Raw genomic sequence first — 19,394 nt, 5'->3', positions numbered from 1 at the left:
TTTTTCCTGAAATTTTAGTACCACTGCATTGAAATTTGCAATTTTCATCAAATAGGATTTTTTTTTTCCAAAAAACAACTAGTAGCTTAGAAACTACATTCAATTTTCTATATATTCTCTTACATATTTTAAAAATAATGTTCACAACTTATTCAAATTTTCATGTCAAGTTGCATAACTTTGATTTTTCTGAAATTTCATTGCCACTTAAGGGTCTGTTTTGGCACACCATGATCCTGCACATACCCACCAATATCCAAATGCAATCACTAAATTCCATGGTAATAAACAGGCTGAGAATCAATCACCATAGCTAGAATAGAAACCACAACTAATTGCTAATCACATCCAACTAACCATACAACATCAAATAAAATCATGCCAACATATCCAGCCCATACAACAATTTTGTGTAATCCCATCTTCCAACAAAACACACCAAAAACCATTGATGTGCAAAAAACTAGAAGACACTTACAAAGCAATCCACATGTGCATGAGCAATGTTAACCAATAACTCAAATCTACCAAGAAGCACTAACATAAAAGGTGTGGCCAATAATCAAATCACAATGATCTTCAACCTGCAACCAACCTGCTGCAAAAACTCACTTGACATCCTCCAAGTCTTCATGAAAACCACATATTGTTGTTAAAAAACAATAAAGTACAACAACAATAGATGACTTCAAAAACTCTAGGAAGAAACATCCATGCAAACCATATCTCATCCTTCTACCAACACCACCAAGTGCTCAGTTGTGTCAAGTATGATCTCCTTTACCTCCCCAAATGAAAGCATTAACAACACCCAACCAACATGGATGTAAGCTTCTGTAATCAAGGAAGATCAAACTTAATATCATTCCAAAACTAGGAACCATCTTCTCCAAGGAGATAAATCTGCCGAGTAGACCAAGAGTGGGGACTAAGAATGCTCCTCCAGGATAGACCAAGTCACAATGACTCTGTCCAAGAACAATCTCCTCTAGGTCCATAATGAACTCACGTCCATCACTAGGTGTAGGCTCCTCGGTCTTCTTGCTGAAACCTCTGAAGAGATACCGTCTCAACAAATGTTCTCTAATCCCAAGAGAACTCTAGCCTCACCCAAGCCTCTTAGCTTTCAAAAGCACCTCCATGGTCAATCTGCCAATGTGCTTGATACTAAGAGCACTAACAAGACCAATGTCAAAACTCCCACTACACGTCTGCATTACCTAGGTGTAGATAGGAAATGTGGAAATCATCAAAGCAAGTAGTATTAGTAATCTAGCTCAATCACGAAAGCTCAATTGCAATGATAAATCCTAAACACACTCAATAAAGACATGAAAATAAGACATTCAAGATTGAAACTAAGCAAACCAAATGCAGACTTGAATGTCTCCTTCATGTGGCTCCATTGTCCTTCTTTCTCCTTCAAATAGCTTTTTTTGTGGATCTCACCTACTAGTGCATAAGCATGATATGAAAGCAAGTAGACAAGATTGTAGCGCAAGAATACTCGAAGCGTGATTGATTCGACCAGGTAGGGATTTGAAAAAGTGATTAGTCGGGATTGAAGAAATTCATCCAATTTATAGACAAATTGGAGAAAAGACAAAATTAGCATGAATGTGATTCGAATGGAAATTTCAAATCAAGAATGACAAATATGACAAATTTCCATGTCAAAATTGATTGATTGTCAATTATGACAAATTATGACAAATTTCCATGTCAAAATTGATTGATTGTCAATTATGACAAATTATGACAAATTGAAATGTCATTCCCATGAAATTAGGAGAAAAATAGGATAGGATTGAAATTAAGAATTAGAAATTGATGAAAAATTAGGAAATTAGGAATTAGAAGAAATTAGGTAAATCAATTAATAATTTGTCATTTATTAATTAATTCACAAAAAGAGGAATAATTAGTTAGCCAATTAAATAAACATTTAATTGTGACACGAAGACTTAGGATAAATAAATAATTTATTAAGCCTAGAGGGGGAAATGACAAACAGGGTTAAATGAATAAAATCATGAAACCCTAAAAGATGAATTAGAAATGCAAGGATGACAATTAGGTCCTGACAAAAGATAATTGACGTCAATTCGATTTGATCATGATTCTGACTTGATAAATGACCAATGCTGATAAGTGATTTGATTGATAAATGCGCCAATTGACGAGGAACAATGACTAATTGATCCAAATTGACATAATTGAGAAAGACAACGATCGATGACAAATTGATCGCAAAATGACAAAATTGACAAGAAGACAAGGATCGATGACAAAATGGATTGCAAAACGACAAGATTGAAAATGTCAACGATCGATGACAAATCGATCGCAAGACGACAAGATTGAAAACGACAACGATCGATGACAAATCGATCGCAAAATGATAAGATTGATAAGAGGACAAAACCCTAATTAGGATTGACGATGTCCAAAATGATGACAAATGAATACGCACATTGCTGCGACAAGATAAGATCAACCAAAATCATGACAAATATTGTTATCGACAAGACCAAATTTGAAAGCGAGATAAATGAAAAATGCAGAAGAAGGACTCGATGTTCGCAAATGATAAAGACCAAGTGCAAATCATAGGAGAAATGTTAATGCGACGCAAAAACCCTAAAATAAGGCAATGCGCAAATGTTAAAGTATGATTCCGCAAGCATTGACCATTTTTAGACGTCTACACTAGGAACACAACATGACAACTTGATCTTACATCTTCACAAATGAAGACCACATGCTCCAATGAGCATAACTTGTCAAGAGAACCTGTATCATGCCAATGCTCTAATCTAGAATCAAGAGCCTACCATGGCATCTAAGAATCAACATCTCCAATCACATGAAGATAACCACCTCTTGACAAAAATTCACTACCAATAAAAACACTCCCACTCAATGATATTATAACTTACAACTGTAATTGTTGAATACCCTACAGGTAAAATCCAACAATTCATGTCTAGTCCATTGCAATAACCACCTCTAGCTATCTGAAATGCTTGTTAATGAGACACATCACAACACAGGGTGTCATGCAAAATCCTTTCTACTTCAACCAGCACAAGTTGATTGGAACCCCGAACAGCCACCGCACGGGTCATCTACCCTAGGTTCTTGATTTGTGTACTCTTCACAATCTAGCTATCACCAGCTGTAACCTCTTCTTCATACCCTATAAATTTGATATCATGGAAATCCTCCAACACAGTAATCCCAATGTCACAATGCACATTAGTCCAAACAAATTTTTTCTTTTTCTTTTTTTTTTTTTTCTTTTTTACCAGTTTGATTTCTGCCACATATCAACCTTAAGAAACTTGTCGGTCTTCTTCAACTATGGGCACAATTGTTTTAGCAACTCCACTATCAGCCTCAGGAACATCTCGATACAACTCCTTGCCATCATTTTCGTCTTCTTACACCCAACATCCTCGAAATCAATCTTTATTTTGTGTTCCTCAACCTCAGTTCCCGTCAAGATCTTACCACTATTTGTTCGAGGCATTTTATCAATTAGTTCACGTGCTATATCTAATATCTCACTAGGTGCGACATTCTGAATTTGAAAGGTTTATTGAAGCAATAACATGGGAGTTACTTTATAAATTACACCAATTTGTGATGGTGTCAAACCCTTCTTAGCAAACTACGAAGCAAATTTTCTGCAATAGAAACTCTACGCCTCATGCTCGGAATGTATCCTACTGATAACAGAGGCTCACTCATTTTCCTTGCTCTATCAAATTAGAGATCAAAACCTTGAACCCAAAAAAATTCGTCATACTTAGGCATCAAAGCCTAAGATTTTAATTCAACTTAAAAAACAAACTGGCATATAATTTGTTCAGGAAATTAAATACCTAACAACCATTGATAATGGAAATTTGTGGTTTTGTGCTTTGAACTTAGCGTGACATGTGAGATCCAAACCTAGGACCTGTAGTCCATTCAATAAACTCCCAAGAATAGTAAAGGGAAACAAGAAGATAAAATACTAATTAAGCATACTTGCCAAAATCAGTGCAAAGCCTGCCAAAACATAACTGCAACTTCTTAATATTCTTACAATTCACAAAAGAAATATCTGCTTAAGTTTCCCTTAAAGCAGGAATGCCAAGAGCCGGGAGATATAGGCTTTCTACATCATTTTTTAATTTTCTCACCCATGTCTGCAACTCTACCCTTAACAGAATTGAAAATGTTGTTTTGCACTCTCCTTAATCTTTTTCCTAGCACCATAAGTTGTGCCTTACACACAAAATTGTCGGCGTCAACCAACACCTTCTTTAGATATCTTTCTTTAGCTAATTCTGCAAGGTCTTGGCAAATCCCTTACCATTTTTCTTCTTCAGCTCGCATCAAATCAATACTTTTTTTCAATAGCCTAGACTTCGATTCAGACTCCTTCCGCTTCCTCCTCCTCTGACTCTTGAAACAACAAAGCTGAAACAAATACACCAACACAGGAAAGCACTGCTTTGAACATGGTTGTCACCTCTGCTCTCCCCGGATCAGTAACTGCTCTGATACCAATTGTTAAAACATAAGACAAATTGGGAACACACAAATTATACACAACGCAGTATTTAACGTGGTTCACCAATTTGGCTACATCCACCAGAAAGCAGAGCAGAGATCTTTATTATTATTGCAGCTTACATACATAGGGCTTTGCCCTCATTTATATACAATAGCCTTCAAGAGAAGACGAAGGAACAAAGATGGGGAAGATGAAACGAAGAGTCACACTTCACATCCCAACAATATCGACCGCCATTCAAGTTGAACACTTCCAATTTTGAGGACATCTACGGGTTGATAGAGTTTAAATCAATCAACCTTAAAAGTAATAAGATGCAGCTTGTTTAAACACTTGGGGTGAATTAAAGCTAATTAGGGGTTTCGTTAACTACATTTATGGACTATATAATATGAACAAGTTTAAAAGAATATATCAACAGACAACTTGCCTTGGTTAGTTGCAAATTGTCGTTGTTATGAGGTAACCAATCCAAAAACCGCAGCTCTTGCAATGTTGAAGGATGTAATGGAATGCATGGAATTCGTCCAGCTTGAAAATAAATGATCTGTTTGAATTTCTATGTACATTGCCTGTCCACTACTATCACCATGTCCCCAAGTGCGAGGACTCTCAGAGAGTTGTTCATTAAATCAAGTGTTTTGGCAGACATAAGCAAAGGTTCAGATATGTTATCTTGCAACCAGATCCCTTTGACACCTCTGATGTCGTCCTGATAGCACATAAATACGCCATCAGAGCAAATATACTATAAAAAGTAAAGCAAGGTTTTGAAGAATCATATATTTCCTTACCAGGTTGTTTCCTTCCAGCACGTTGGTCAAGTCATGCGCACTTGTGAACCGTTTTCCCTTTGCCATGTTGCGACCGATTGTCAAGATAATAGGGCGGACCATCACTTTGTTTTCATATTCTTCTTTCTTCAAGAGCAGAATTGTCTTTCTGAGGATATTCAGTTCATCCTCTCCCACTATACATGAAACCTTATCCCAATCCCAACCATTGAAGAAAGAGCAGATGTCCAAAAATGGCTCCCTTGCTGAGGTTGGAAGTTCTGCCAACTCAAAGAGAAGGCCGTTCTTTTCTATGCTATACTCTTGTGCGGAACTAAAAGTTTTCCATCGTTACTCCACTCGATTACTCGCCTGTACGCTTCATCCTTGTCCAGGCTTTGACATATATATGCTCCCACACGTTCTAGAACAACGGGGACGCCGTCACATATCTTCAAGATTTTATTGATCTGAGATATGTGATGATGGGGCATTTGCATCCCAGCTTCTCCCATTTTGTTGCACAAGAGTTCCATTGTATTCTGAGAAGGGAGGGGTCTGATAGGGTAGACGTGAGTGCGGCTCACACAGGCTGAGATCACGTCTGCAACCATTTCATCTCGAACAGTGAGAAGAAGTCTGATCAGCTTTTTGCAGGACTTGGGTAAAAGCTTCTGAAGATCTTCCTGCCGCACCGTGACATTGTCGACGTAAATGAATGCTTGCTCTTGTATCACTAATTGACTCTCCACGATGTTTTCCATGCTTTGAACTGGTACAACCTTAGAACAGTTCCATCCTTGAATATCGAGTGCGCCAACAACTGCATCTGCAAGGGTTGTTTTCCCCGTGCCGCCAAAACCGTGTAAAATAACTGCCACTTCTACCTTTGTTTCGTCCTCCCATTCCAGAAGTTGTATTATACTAATCACTTGATCATCTATCCCAACTGTTTATGAAAATAATATTAACAGTTCGTTATAACATGCTAATCGACGACTCGATAAGTTAAATAAAGTAAGATAGCAGAAGAATACAAGAGGAATAATGAGAATTCGGTACACCGACCGGCATGGTTAGGTAAGGCAGGGTCTCGACGGAGAGGCACTAATTTGCAAGATGAAATTCTACTTCTACTTGGATGGACTTGAGAAGAACCGGCATCTGCAGCGAAACCCTTCCCAGAAGACAAGGAAGCATGAGTTTCTGATGGAGAGAGTGGCACTAATTTGGAAGGTGGACCTTCTGAATCAGAAGAAGAAGCGAAACCATTACCAGGAGACGAGGAAGCACGAGTTCCCAATGAAAAGCACGAGCAGCTTAAACAACCGAGTACAACATTTCTTCCCATTGAATGAATCTCATGGCCTGCAGGGTGTGATTGAGGGATGATAGTTTAACATATACAACGCACAATATCAAAATTCGATGGCTGAAGGAGAGAAAATCCGTGATACATACAAATGGACGCGCCCCGAAATTCTTGATGAAAACTCAACTGTGAAACCGTTGTTTGCATTACCCTTACTACATAGAGGGTGTTGGTTGATTTACAGCTTGAAGGATGTGCATAACTTTACTCATTTGCAACAACAGAAAGTACAGGTTGAGGTTACTGTGTAATGCTCAATCAGGAGACAGAATGACTAGATGGTAATTATCAACAAAAAGAGGATAGGTTGAGGTTATTATGTAACAATTCTCAATCACAAGAGAATAGGAGCATAGGAGGTATTTTCCACAGCAAGTCAAACTATGATATTGCTATCAAGTTCAATTGTGTAGTTTTTGAGTCAAACTCATTGACCCATGTTTCATGAGTAGTGGTTAGCACTCATTGCATCTAGGTGATGGACCTGTGAGCATCATGGTGCTAAAGTTCACAAAATCATCGACTACTCAACCGCTCCCCGCTATAAGTCCTTGTTGTTAGTGATATATGCATAGAAACCTCTGTATTGGCCACTCAGGTGTAGTTTGAAGCTTTACATCCTTTCATTTATGTGATTCTTGAGTTCTTAAGTCCATCAACCATCTGACTACTCTTTAGGATACCTTAGCTTTAATACTTTGCGTTTGTCTTTTCTTTCTAGTCAGTAGGTTGACTGTTTCCTGAACCCTAGCACCCTTGTCAATGATAGTTCGAAAGTTCAAAAAGCCACTGACAAGCTGACTTAGAAGTCTTTTCATTCCCTAAGGAGCAGTAATTCCCAAGTACTTACGAGTATGAGGCACTAATGGTTGGTTAGATGGCGAAAGTGATTCAAGCATGTTTGTGCAATTTTTGAAAGAGAATGAAGGTACCCCGATGCTAGAATTAAATGAATTTAATGCTCCTTCTTAAATGGGTGATATAATTTCATCTCAAGAGTTAGCAGAAAGAGACTTCGAGTTTTCATGGTGGAAGGAGACTGCAGATGCATACGAACAAGTTAGGTTGGAAGATTTCTTTTCTTTTTCTCTCTTTTTCTTGAATTTAAAGGTGAAGCCTTCTTAGGAGCCTGGTTGCTGTGGTAAATTTAGAATCTCCTCATTATTCTAGTTAGCGAAACTCTAGTATATAGTCACCCCCTTCCAATCAACGTTGTAGAGCTTTTTGTAAACTACCTTTTATATCACCAGCTCCAAACCCTTGTTTCCTTCATGCCTCCCACTATAGAAGATGGCTTAGACAATGTAGCAGACACAGAGCTAGGTGATGTAGGTTTGCATGGCATTTTAAGAAGAATGAGAGAAGAGTCTGCCTCTCCTCTTGCTAAGAAAGTCATTGAAAGTGTCCTCCTCGAAGCCAACGATTTCCCACATGCCATCCCTTGCCCTAAGTTAGTCATTTCTTGTGTTAATTAATCACTACCACCCTGAATCTCATGAAATTCAAACTTTTAATGTTTCGGTGCTTATCATAATTAATTTTGAAATTGTGTCTCAAGTGCCTCAGGATTCCCAAAAGAGAAAAAATTGTAAATGTATCTGTGGGGTCCGAGTTGGATTATTTGTCAGATAAAAGGGAATTGTGAGTGAACCGAATTGCATCCAGCTGGTTAAAGGTTAAGAAGAGGGGTAAATCAAAACTCCCTTCACTGCTTAAAAGGGATCATTTTTAAAATGAAATATTTGATGCCATTACACTTCTACATCAGGTTGTTGGAAGTGCTAAAGTAGAGGATTTTAAGTTTAGTCACGGTTTAAGTTTTTAAGTAAACAATAGAGAAGAAAAATCAAGAGTAACCAACTATCGAAAATCTTGGATTGAATTCTTATAAACTGGGAGAAGATAAAGTTGGGCCTTGAGTTGCTTTCAAGTTTTTAAGTAAAAAGTTATCAGGTCTCATAAATCTTGAAAAAAATGAATGTCTTTTTTAAGAGTTGTTTACCCTTAAGGGCTTTGATATTAGCTAGAGGACAATTATTTTGTTGGACAAGATGGTTCCACCAAGAGAGGAGGGGGCAAAACTTAAACCATGATTGAAGTTGTGATCATACCAAACCAAATATTTCGAGGTAGTTTGCCACACTCTCCAAATAGAATTGTACATTTTGAAAGTTTTTGAGTATCTACTTTTTGAGAGTTTTTTTTTTGTTTCTTTTGGATTTCTTATTTTGATCGTCATGTTTTGTACATTCTTGTAATGATTGCATTCCATGAAATGATATTCTTTGAGATGTTATGTTAAACAATTAGAATGTCTTGTCTAAGGTTCCACATTTTTCATATATTTCTATAATATCTAACCAAAAAAAATCCCTTCCGTTATTCTTTGATTGATGTCCATACTCATTCCAAAGCTCCCATTTTGGCACATGTAGGTGTTGATTCTATAATCTTAGACCCCCCATCCGAATTATTGATCGATGTAACGAGGGGTGACACCCAAGTAATTTACATGACACTAACATGAAAGCAAATTTACATGACACTAACATGAAAGCAAACATAAAATAAATGGAAACATTAACCATGAAGAACAGATACAATCAAGGAAACGCATGGCTTGTGTTCGGTTGGACCAAGCATTTTATGGTACAAGATACCATCAAATCATTACAAAGACATGGGATGCCCCCATTCACTTTAGATAGAATATTTTACTTTTCCTGAGCCAAGGAAAGGCAGTTTAACATATGATGCACCCTCCTTCCTGAATACGGTTTCACAGTTGAGTTTTCATCAAGAATTTCGGGCCGCGTCCATTTGTATGTATCACAGATTTTCTCTCCTTCAGCCTTCGAATTTTGATATTGTGCGTTGCATATGCTAAACAATCATCCCTCAATCACACCCTGCAGGCCATGAGATTCATTCAATGGGAAGAAATGTTGTACTCGGTTGTTTAAGCTGCTCGTGCTTTTCATCGGGAACTCGTCGCTTCCTCGTCTCCTGGTAATGGTTTCGCTTCTTCTTCTGATTCAGAAGGTCCACCTTCCAAATTAGTGCCACTCCCTCCATCAGAAACTCGTGCTTCCTCATCTTCTGGGAAGGGTTTCGCTGCAGATGCTGGTTCTTCTCAAGTCCATCCAGGTAGAAGTAGAATTTCATCTTGCAAATTAGTGCCTCTCCGTCGAGACCCTGCCTTACCTAACCATGCCAGTAGGTGTACCGGATTCTCATTATTCCTCTTGTATTCTTCTGCTATGATCCAATCCCTGCTGAAGTTCGAGGTGCACATCAGATGCCACCAGGTTCTGATCTGGCTGGGTTCGAGAGCATTTTAAGAAAAGTGCCGTGGCCTGTACTACGAAATCCCTGGTTGTTGAAAACAGAGGTTTACTACTTTTTGATAGGAGAGTACTGGGGTCACTGGAATCCGACCATATTAGTGGTAATCGACCCAACTGGAAGAATATTAAATAAAAATGCAGTACTATTGGTAAAGAGATGGGGGGCAGAAGTCTATCCATTCACTGATGAGAAAATGAAGCAGCTTGAACGCCAACCTCGGCCTCGACAGCCTCGACAGCCTCGTGTGGATGAGTCAGTGGTGAAGCAAAGAGCTGAAATGCCCATACCAGTCACTTTATCTGATTCGGATACCACTCGTGGCGGGTTTAGAGTGGATGCGCCGGTTGATCTCAGAGGTACTAGCGGTTCCTCAATAGTGTGGCCTGTGTGGGGTTGTGAGTCCGAATTAGACCCAGAAGATTTATCGACGCAAACAGCCCTCATTATACCTGGAATGCCTCCCACATATTTTTAGCCAGCAAATATGTCTATAAAAATCAGTGCCAGCAGAGGGGTGAGGAGCAGCAGGAGAATATTGATCGCAAGACAGTTACTGTTTATTAAAATTGTGTGGATAACTGCCAATCCTGTTATTTTGACAATCGTCCCCGATCAGTGAAATCTAGAATTTACGACGGTATTTTTTTATTGTTGTTTCTATAATCTTTTTAGGTTTCTTATGTAGGGCTTGTGCTGTCATGCTAATCCATTCGTCTCATGTCAGAGCCTCCCATATTAAAAAAAATTGTAGTCCAATACCCTGAAAGGGCTGTTGTTGATTTAGGCGTGTATAGTACTTCTTGGTAATGTAAGTTTTGGATATACCTTGTACAAATTAGTATTAGAGATCGTTTCCTTAGAACTGGGCTTCAAGGGTGTTTAATCCGGTCCTCTATTCTTAAAACTTGTTTAAGAGTAAGTTTCAATATCTGTTTATAGTTTAAACCTGAAATTAAGCAATGCCCATGAGTTACTTTGAACTTCTCTTTGGCTCTGAATTATTTGATCTATTTGGAATTGAAGTATTGCATTTGTCTTTCCCTTCATTTTGTGTAAAAATGGTCATCTTCAAGTCAAAAAGGTATCATTCTGATGACAATGTATAAAATAAAAAAAAAGGAGTTGATGGAATGGAGATGGTTTTTTAGAGGTAGTTGACTAGCAATTGTATTTTGGTGTGCAATGGGTATGTCGAAGAGGTTTGAAAGGTCTATTAGATAAAAATTGGTCAATTTTTTTATATATGATTGTATAGTTAACGAAATCAATTGGTATCCTATTTAGCAAATAATATTGTTTGTGCAAAAAATGTCTTAATGGATAAATCATAGCGTCAAATAAATTATGCATCCACTTATAGGAATCCAAACACACTAAAATGAATCCCCTAAATCTTTCAATGATGGTACAATAATCATAACTTTATTTTCAAAACTATGTCAAGGTCATGGCTTGCATATATTATCTTTCTATGGACCTAAGTATGATTTTTCATGTTTGGAATATGTTGTTTGAGTTCATCATTTTAAATTTTGACCTATGCTTAAATGTATTAGGTTAGAAAGGGGAAAATGTTATGTTTAATCCATGGTTATAGATATAAATGTTGGAGGATGTGATTACAAGAATATTATTATTTTATATAATTCTAAGGATGCATTCAAAATTATCATTTGTGAAGCATTTTAATGATCAAAAAGTTGAGATGAATTTTTATGATACAGAAGTTGAGATTCCAATAAAATTGTATTTTTTATATAATGGTTGAATCAATTAGAAATATCATATTAGGTTAGAAAATTATTACATTTTACAATCATACTATTTCTCATTTATATTATTACAACTTTATCACATAGAGAGGATAAATTTTTTAAAAACAATTACTCTCCCCACTTTTGATGTAAAATATATGAAATTATAAACAATAATTGAAGATCATTATATTATATTTTTTTGAATAAAAAATGTTTAATTTGTATGGATATACTTTAAAATATATTATTGAGGTGTTTGTCTTGATGTGTCCAATTGTATCATAATTATTTTTTTATGTTAACTTGTAAATGTATAATGAGACCAATGATGCCCAACCCCCCTGGTCAGAATATTAGTTCTTCATTGTTTCATAGATATACAAGTATATCCAATGTACCTTCCTAATTATCCCACACGTCATAACAATGTTAGTGGAAAAGGGAAATTATATAAAGGCCTCCCACTTGAAACCTACTAACAATAAATGTCACAAACCATGCCACAAGGTTTTTATAGCAATTAAATCTCTAGTCCCCATCTACACAAGGTTCAAGAATAATATGATAGGTCATATTTTGTCTCCATCTTGGGTACTCTTTTGTTGCACTCATTAGTGGTGTGTCTCTCAATGCTATGAACTTTAGCATTGTGTCCCCTAGAGGCAATATTGTCCTTTGGTTCTCCTTAGACACTATCTCAAAACTAATCAACATCATTTCACTCACCCAAACTTAACATTGGTAGAATTTGATAAGGGACTCATGTGGACCTAAGGATTCACATCTTAAATGTTATTAGTGTAATTAATTCACCAAATCCTAAAGTGCATGAGGTAATGAAGAGAGAATTCCTATAATGCACAAAGAAATGGAGGTTACTCTACATGTTAAATTTATTGAAAGACTATATAAAGAGAAGTGAGATAACTTGGGGTTTCTCCTTAAATGTCTAAATATAGAATATTTGTTAATAACTAAAAGAAACAGTCAATATGAAATTAAAAAATGATTCAATAACATTGTTAAATGATATTATGTGATTGTAAAATTATAAAATATTTATTTATAAAATAATATAAAACTAAATATACAAAATTCTATATAGCAATTTTATGAATATGTCAAATACAAGAATTGCATGAGACAATCCTTAATTATACAAACTTCTATCTATAATAATTTTATAAATACATCAAATACAACAATTCAATAAGGCTGAATATCTTTCTTAATTATAGAAACTTTAAACAGTAACAATTTCATAAATATATCAAATATAAAAATTCTATAAGATTGAATCCAATCCTTAAAACTTTTTTTTATCTTAAATCAATCCAAAGTAATACAAACTATATATTTATAGAGAAAGGAAAAATTTATCAAAAGAAAATACAATGTATTATTCCCCGTTTAAGATAATCAAGCTATATTGCAAAAAGTCAGTGACCAAGAGAGGAGATAAATATATAGAGAGAGGGAGAGACAAAAGAAGAGAGGAAGAGGGGGAGGGATAAATAGATCAAGAAAGAGGAAGATAATGGGAGGAAGAAATAGAGATAAAAAGAGAGAACACTATGGAGTCAATTAGAGAGAGCAAGAAAGATGCAGAGAGAGAGAGAGAGAGAGAGAGAGAGAGAGAGAGAGAGAGAGAGAGATATTTATCATCACCACTCTCTATTTATTAATACTAATATCTCTATATTTATAGCTAACTTATTAGTATATGACTAGCTATGTTGGATTTGTGTGAATATTTTCATTGTTGTCATTGATGTCAAACTTGGTCATCTGGATTGGTTCGGATGTGGTATATTGAGAAGATGAGGTGGGTATAGTTTATTATATTGAGCAGTGATGAAAAATAGGTATATATGTAATGTGGAGCTATAAGGATTGTATAACTCTCTAGAGTCATTTCCAGGGGTGATCAAAAATCTTACATCTTGATCATGTTGATTTATGTTTAATTTCTTGGTCATGGTTATGCCACTTATTTTCCGAATCAACGACATTCGTATTATGGAGTCATTTTTTATGATGCTTGGGAATCGTGCTTATGGATCCATTCCTATGTGTCTGGTAGATGCTTGTTCGGTCCCGGTATGTGAAGCGTGTAGAAGATCAGTGAAGGCCGACTTGGTTATCATATCTTTGATCAAGGAATTTTTAGTAACATGTTTATTTGAGCAACTACATCATTGAACAAATCATTTGTACTTGGTTGACATATCATCTTGGTGATTGTGCTTACCGGTATATATATATATATATATATATATATATATATATATATATATATATATATATATATATATATATATATAATGTATGAGTGTATGAGGTGGTGTGTGTGAATTAAGAAACAATGAGATAGGAGTACAGTGTGTGAAGTGTGAGTTGTGGATAGTGAAGCAGAGTCAGAGTGAAGACAGTGTTGCAGTAATCCTTTATTGGATTTGTCGTAGTACAGTGGTCAATGTTAGCACAAAGATTCTTTATTGGATCTTTTGTGAGTTATTGCTTTGTTATATGAGCTTACTTTGGAATTGATTCTATGCATTCGGAGATGCACCTTTCTTTAGTTCATCCTTTTTTGTTGCAGTGAGCATTCTGACTGTGAGCCATTTTTTGTAATCTTGTAGCGATCACTCCGACAATGAGTCATTTTTGTAACCTGGCAGCAAGCTACATGACAATAAACCACCCCTATTGTAAACACGAGCGCTTCACTTAGTGAACCTAGGTTATAGCACGTGCGTTCATGGCATACTAAAGAATCTCCCTATTTTCAAAAGATATTGCCCTAAACTCCTTTTTTATCACCCCTCCAAATACATAGCCTAAAAAAAAACCCCCTATTTTCACCAAATATTGCATTTTTACATAGCCCGAATTAACAACCCCCCTATTTTCACCAAATAAGCAATATATTGAGCTCATTTTTTAGGATATTAAATCCCGAAATATGAATGCACGTGATATAATATTGCCTATCCAGTGAAGTCCTCATGGTTGTAAAAACCTATATAACTAATTATATTATCTCGAGATTAACCCTCTTTGTGGTTTTTCCCATTTGGGTTTTTCATGTATAAAATTTGGTGTTCTATTTGTGGTTGTGTTTTCATGCATATTCTACATTTGGTATTTCATGTTGATATGTTTAATTGATAAATTTGATATAACAGTAAAAGGTTAAGAAGTTGGAGAAAATTTTATGAATCAGTGGGAATACTGATTCACCCCCCCCCCCCAGTATTCTAGTCCCTTCAACCAATCCAACAACTGGTATCAGAGCTTTGGTCCCTTGATTGAAATCTTAACCACTTGAGGGAGATCCTTGTTGGTTGAATCATGGCACCTATGTGTATGACTAAAGAATTTGAGTTGGATAAAGATTTGCAAACAACTCTTGAAGATCTAGAAAGTGTTGAATCAGAGAATGAGGAATTAAAAGAGAATGTGAAGGTAGTGAATGAATGTGTGCATAAGCTAAGAGAGAAAATCTAAAAATTCAAATTGAGGCATAAGGAAGTTAACAATCAATTGAAGCAGGTGAATGAGACTGTTAAAGATCTAATGCAGAAGATTGAGGAAAGAAAAAAAATGGAGGAAACCCTGAAAAAATTAATCAAGCTGAAGACTGAGGAATGCGAGAAGCTAGAGAAAGAAGTGAAGAAGTTGAAGGCAGAGAATAAGGTTCTTGACATAAGTAATATTTTGGAAGAATTGATCAACATGTAGAAAGCTCATTTGGACAAGACTGGCCTTGGATTTTAGGTGAATGTTCAAAACAGTCTGACATAGATAAAAGCAACAAGGTAAAAGCAGACAAGAAATCAAAAGATGCAAGCAAAATCTATAATCATAATCCTAATCCAAGAAGGCCATCGATTCTTCAACCTAATTCACAAAGCTACCTATCTTTTAATGGCTACCATTTTCAATGCAATAAATTTGGCCATAAAGCTACAAATTATAGAAGCAATCAATGTTATAATTAAAAGAGATTTGTTAGAAATTACAATCTAGTTGGATCAAATAAGGTACACAATAAATTTCATGTATATTTACGTACTTGCAATGGTTATGGTCATAAAGCTAATCAGTGCAGATCCATAACTCTTCCAGTAAATTTAGTAAAGAAGAACATCAATTATTTCAAGTGCAAGAAACATGAACATTATGCTAATAAGTGCAGAAATGGAATATGGAGAAATCTGTTGAGAATAATGGAATGAAGAATGATGGATCAAAGAAGAAAGAAAATCCGGTTTGGAGAAAGAAGGAGGTGGATAATGGAAGCAAACCTGATGTACCAAAATCTACTGCAGGCACCTCTTCCTCCGGTAACTAAGCATATTGCTTCGGCTTAGGGGGAATTTTTGAAGGAAAATATTTTGATAGCCCTATATGAGTAGCTCATGTCATGGATCTAGCATGACTATGGTAGAGAGGCTGTCTGATAGCCAATGGTTTGTGCTAACATCATTGATAAGACACTTTTTTGGTTGCAAAACCCTAATGCGATTTTTGGCAAGATATAAGTATCAATGTTTGAAGTCATTTTTCTTTATCGTGTTTGAATGTATTGTGAATTGTAGAAGAGTAGCAGAGGTTATCATGGAGTCCAAGAAAATCATCGGAGAATAGAGCAGCGAAGCATTTTATGTTGTTCATAAGGTTCAACTTGATGAGTTTGACACTGAGAAAATCAGAATGCAAGAGAATAATCTAAGTGAGGTGGATGTGCAAAAAAATAGAGATAAAAGACTTGATCTATGGGTTGAGTTTCCCTGGTTTGATAACGAAGAGATACTCTGACTGATTCTCAGCCATGTGCAAAATGGCTACCTGATATTTGACAAACCCTATCCGATATCTAAAGTTCTTATTTTGGCTATGACTAGCTTATGTGATAAAGGAACAGTACCGGTGAAGAAATCTGTGAAAAACAAAGAGGTTGAAACCCTTACCGATGTAATGGGAGATCGAAGAACTTTAATAATCAACACAATTGTTGATCCAGTAGTCAGGTATGTGGCCTATGGTATTTCTTATAAGATCTATTTTTTAAATAGGGAAGGTTCCACTTTGGCTATTGTAGTTTATGTTGCGCATATGATGGCTATGAAAGAAAAATGATTTGATTTGTGTGAACTTATGAAAGATCAATTACTTGAGAATATAAGAATGATAAAAGAATAGAGTCGTCCCTTTAAGTTTAGATCATTGCTTGTTTGTTTGGCTATGTACTATCTAGGATCCTTACCGACAAAAGAAGATGTGTTATGGAAGTCTTGTGTTCTGGTGAGTAGGAAAATCTATTGTTATTTGAAGAATCTGAATAATTGTGATGAAATCTGTAAAGATTACTTTAAATCATTTCTTGATGCTTGGAGTGTTGACTCGGTATCTCCTGGTGTTACTATTGTTAAGGAGGATTCTTCCTCCAAAAAGAGAAAAATAGAGGAGACCATGTCTATTGGTTCCTATGTTGCTAAAACGTGAAAGATTGATTAAAAAGAGAAAGATATAATTCAACTGGTTGATCTGGTATCCCCTATCAAAGAAGAGTTAGTTGTTGTTGTACTAGAAGTGATATTAGCAAAACCCGATGATGGTGATGAGTCTGATTTGTTAAAAATTATTGAAGGTAATGATATAATAAGAAAGATTGGAACTATTTGGCTTACATCTATTGAATCTAATGAGATTGAGAAGTTGTTGATTGACTACTTACTCTGGAATAACATTAAAATTCAGGATCTTAATGATGTGTTTCTAAAATATTTGTTTGAATTGCTTAAAGAACAAATGAGTGAATATTTTGAGGTCGAAATATTGTAGAGCCTATTGGAAAATGCAGTAATGCACAAAGGAGTTTATCTATATGCATGAATGAAATGAAGAAATGTATCAATGATGCTAGCAGGGTGTATAGATATTGTTTGCAGTGGCTGACAACTTTGGCAAAGCTTAAAGCTAAGATTGATTCAATGGAAAATGAATTGAATTCTCTAGGCAAATATTTTTATTTACTAAGTGACAAGGATGGTGTGCAGAGAAAGAGGGTAAATACCTTGCAGTCAGAGCTATTATTTCTACAGAGGCAGAAAGAAGACTTTGTTAATTTATTCTGGAAGGTCAAGGAAATTGTTGAAGCAAAATTGGAGCACTTTTCGACATTGCTTTTAGATGTAGTTGAATATGAGAAAAAACCTTTTGCACAAATTTTCTCATGTTGTGGATGTGTTGGTAGAGTGCAGGAGCCTATATGTAAGTCTTAAGCTGGCTATACATTTGTGAAATGTTCTTCTTTCGAAATTGAAGAAGTATAAGGAAATATTTCAGTAAAAGAGCAGTTGAGTTTGTTTCTGTGTTTCTTTCAATTGTTGTGCAGTTTTGACATTTTTTTTGTTTATCCTCTGTTTCCTTTCTTTCATCAAAGATACCCTTTTTCCTTGATGTCAAAGAGGGAGAAAGTGCAATATATGGCGAAAGAGTTTTTGAGATGCTTGAGTAAGGGGGAGTTGTGAGTTATGTTTTTTTATTATCCATTTTTGAGTTGTTTGATATGTTTTCCGTCAATGACAAAGGGAGAGATTGTTGGTTTTGTGTGAACATTGTCATTATAGTCATTGATGTCAAATCTAGTCATCAGGATTGGTCCAGATGTGGTCTATTGAGCAGATGAGGTATCTATAGTTTATGGTGAGCAATGATAAAAAAATAGGTATATATTTGATGTGGAGCTATAAGGATTGTATCTCTTTTTAGTAATTTTCGGAGGTGACTGTAAATCTTACATCTTGATCATATTGGTTTATGTTTAAGTTCTTGGGTATGTGGAGGATCATGGTGTGCCAAAACAGGCCCTTAAGTAGCAATGAAATTTCAGAAAATTGGAGTTATGCAACATGACATGAAAATTTGAGTAAGTTATAAACATTATTTAAAAATTATGTAAGAAGAGAATCTGTAGAAAATTGAATGCAGTTTCTAAGCTACTAGTTGTTTTTTGAAAAAATATATATATATTTGATGAAAATTTGAAATTTTAATACAGTGGTACTAAATTTTCAAGAAAAAAATAAGTAGGTGTATGTCTAACCACCCTAATCACAATCAGAACATAATATTTTTTTATAAGATTTATAATATAAGAGTAGACTCATGTCCAGATGTGACACATGTTTTTTTGTAATTTTTTATGAAGTAAATAATTAATTATGAATTTTTTACAACTTTTTCAGAATTTCAAAAACTCCTACGTCTGACCACCTTAACTTGGTCTAAAATTTATGAAATTGATTTTTTTGCCTATAGTAGACGAAACATAGAATGTGACGCATGTTTCTAATTCAAAAAATGTGGCACTGTTTGAAAGTTACGTGTCTTTTTCAATTAGCCTATCAATTAGGACTTTAGTCAGAATTCAATTAGAAAATAAATAATTATTTATTAAGGTCAAAATAAGAAAACCCTTATATTGTTGGAAAGCTGAGAACATCCTTAAAAAACCCTTTTTGTTTTATCAATTTTTGCCAAAAAAAAGTTGTTAGCCACTAGTATGA

The 19,394-nt window shown here is 35.4% G+C and overlaps 1 protein-coding gene across 1 annotated transcript; it reads left to right on the top strand.

The window, feature by feature from the left end:
* The first annotated feature begins 9,400 nt into the window (after nt 1-9,400).
* Nucleotides 9,401-11,187, top strand: LOC131063368 (uncharacterized). The gene is made up of 2 exons (XM_057997153.2): nt 9,401-9,534; nt 9,628-11,187. Exon 2 carries the CDS (start codon nt 10,011-10,013, stop codon nt 10,533-10,535), a length of 525 nt encoding a protein of 174 aa, XP_057853136.1. The 5' UTR covers nt 9,401-9,534; nt 9,628-10,010; the 3' UTR covers nt 10,536-11,187.
* The last annotated feature ends 8,207 nt before the right edge of the window (nt 11,188-19,394 follow it).

The sequence above is a fragment of the Cryptomeria japonica genome, chromosome 10 (assembly GCF_030272615.1).
Source record: "Cryptomeria japonica chromosome 10, Sugi_1.0, whole genome shotgun sequence".
NCBI classification, from domain to species: Eukaryota; Viridiplantae; Streptophyta; class Pinopsida; order Cupressales; family Cupressaceae; genus Cryptomeria; species Cryptomeria japonica.
Note: the sequence above shows the minus strand (reverse complement) of the source record. Positions and strands in the feature narration are given on the sequence as shown.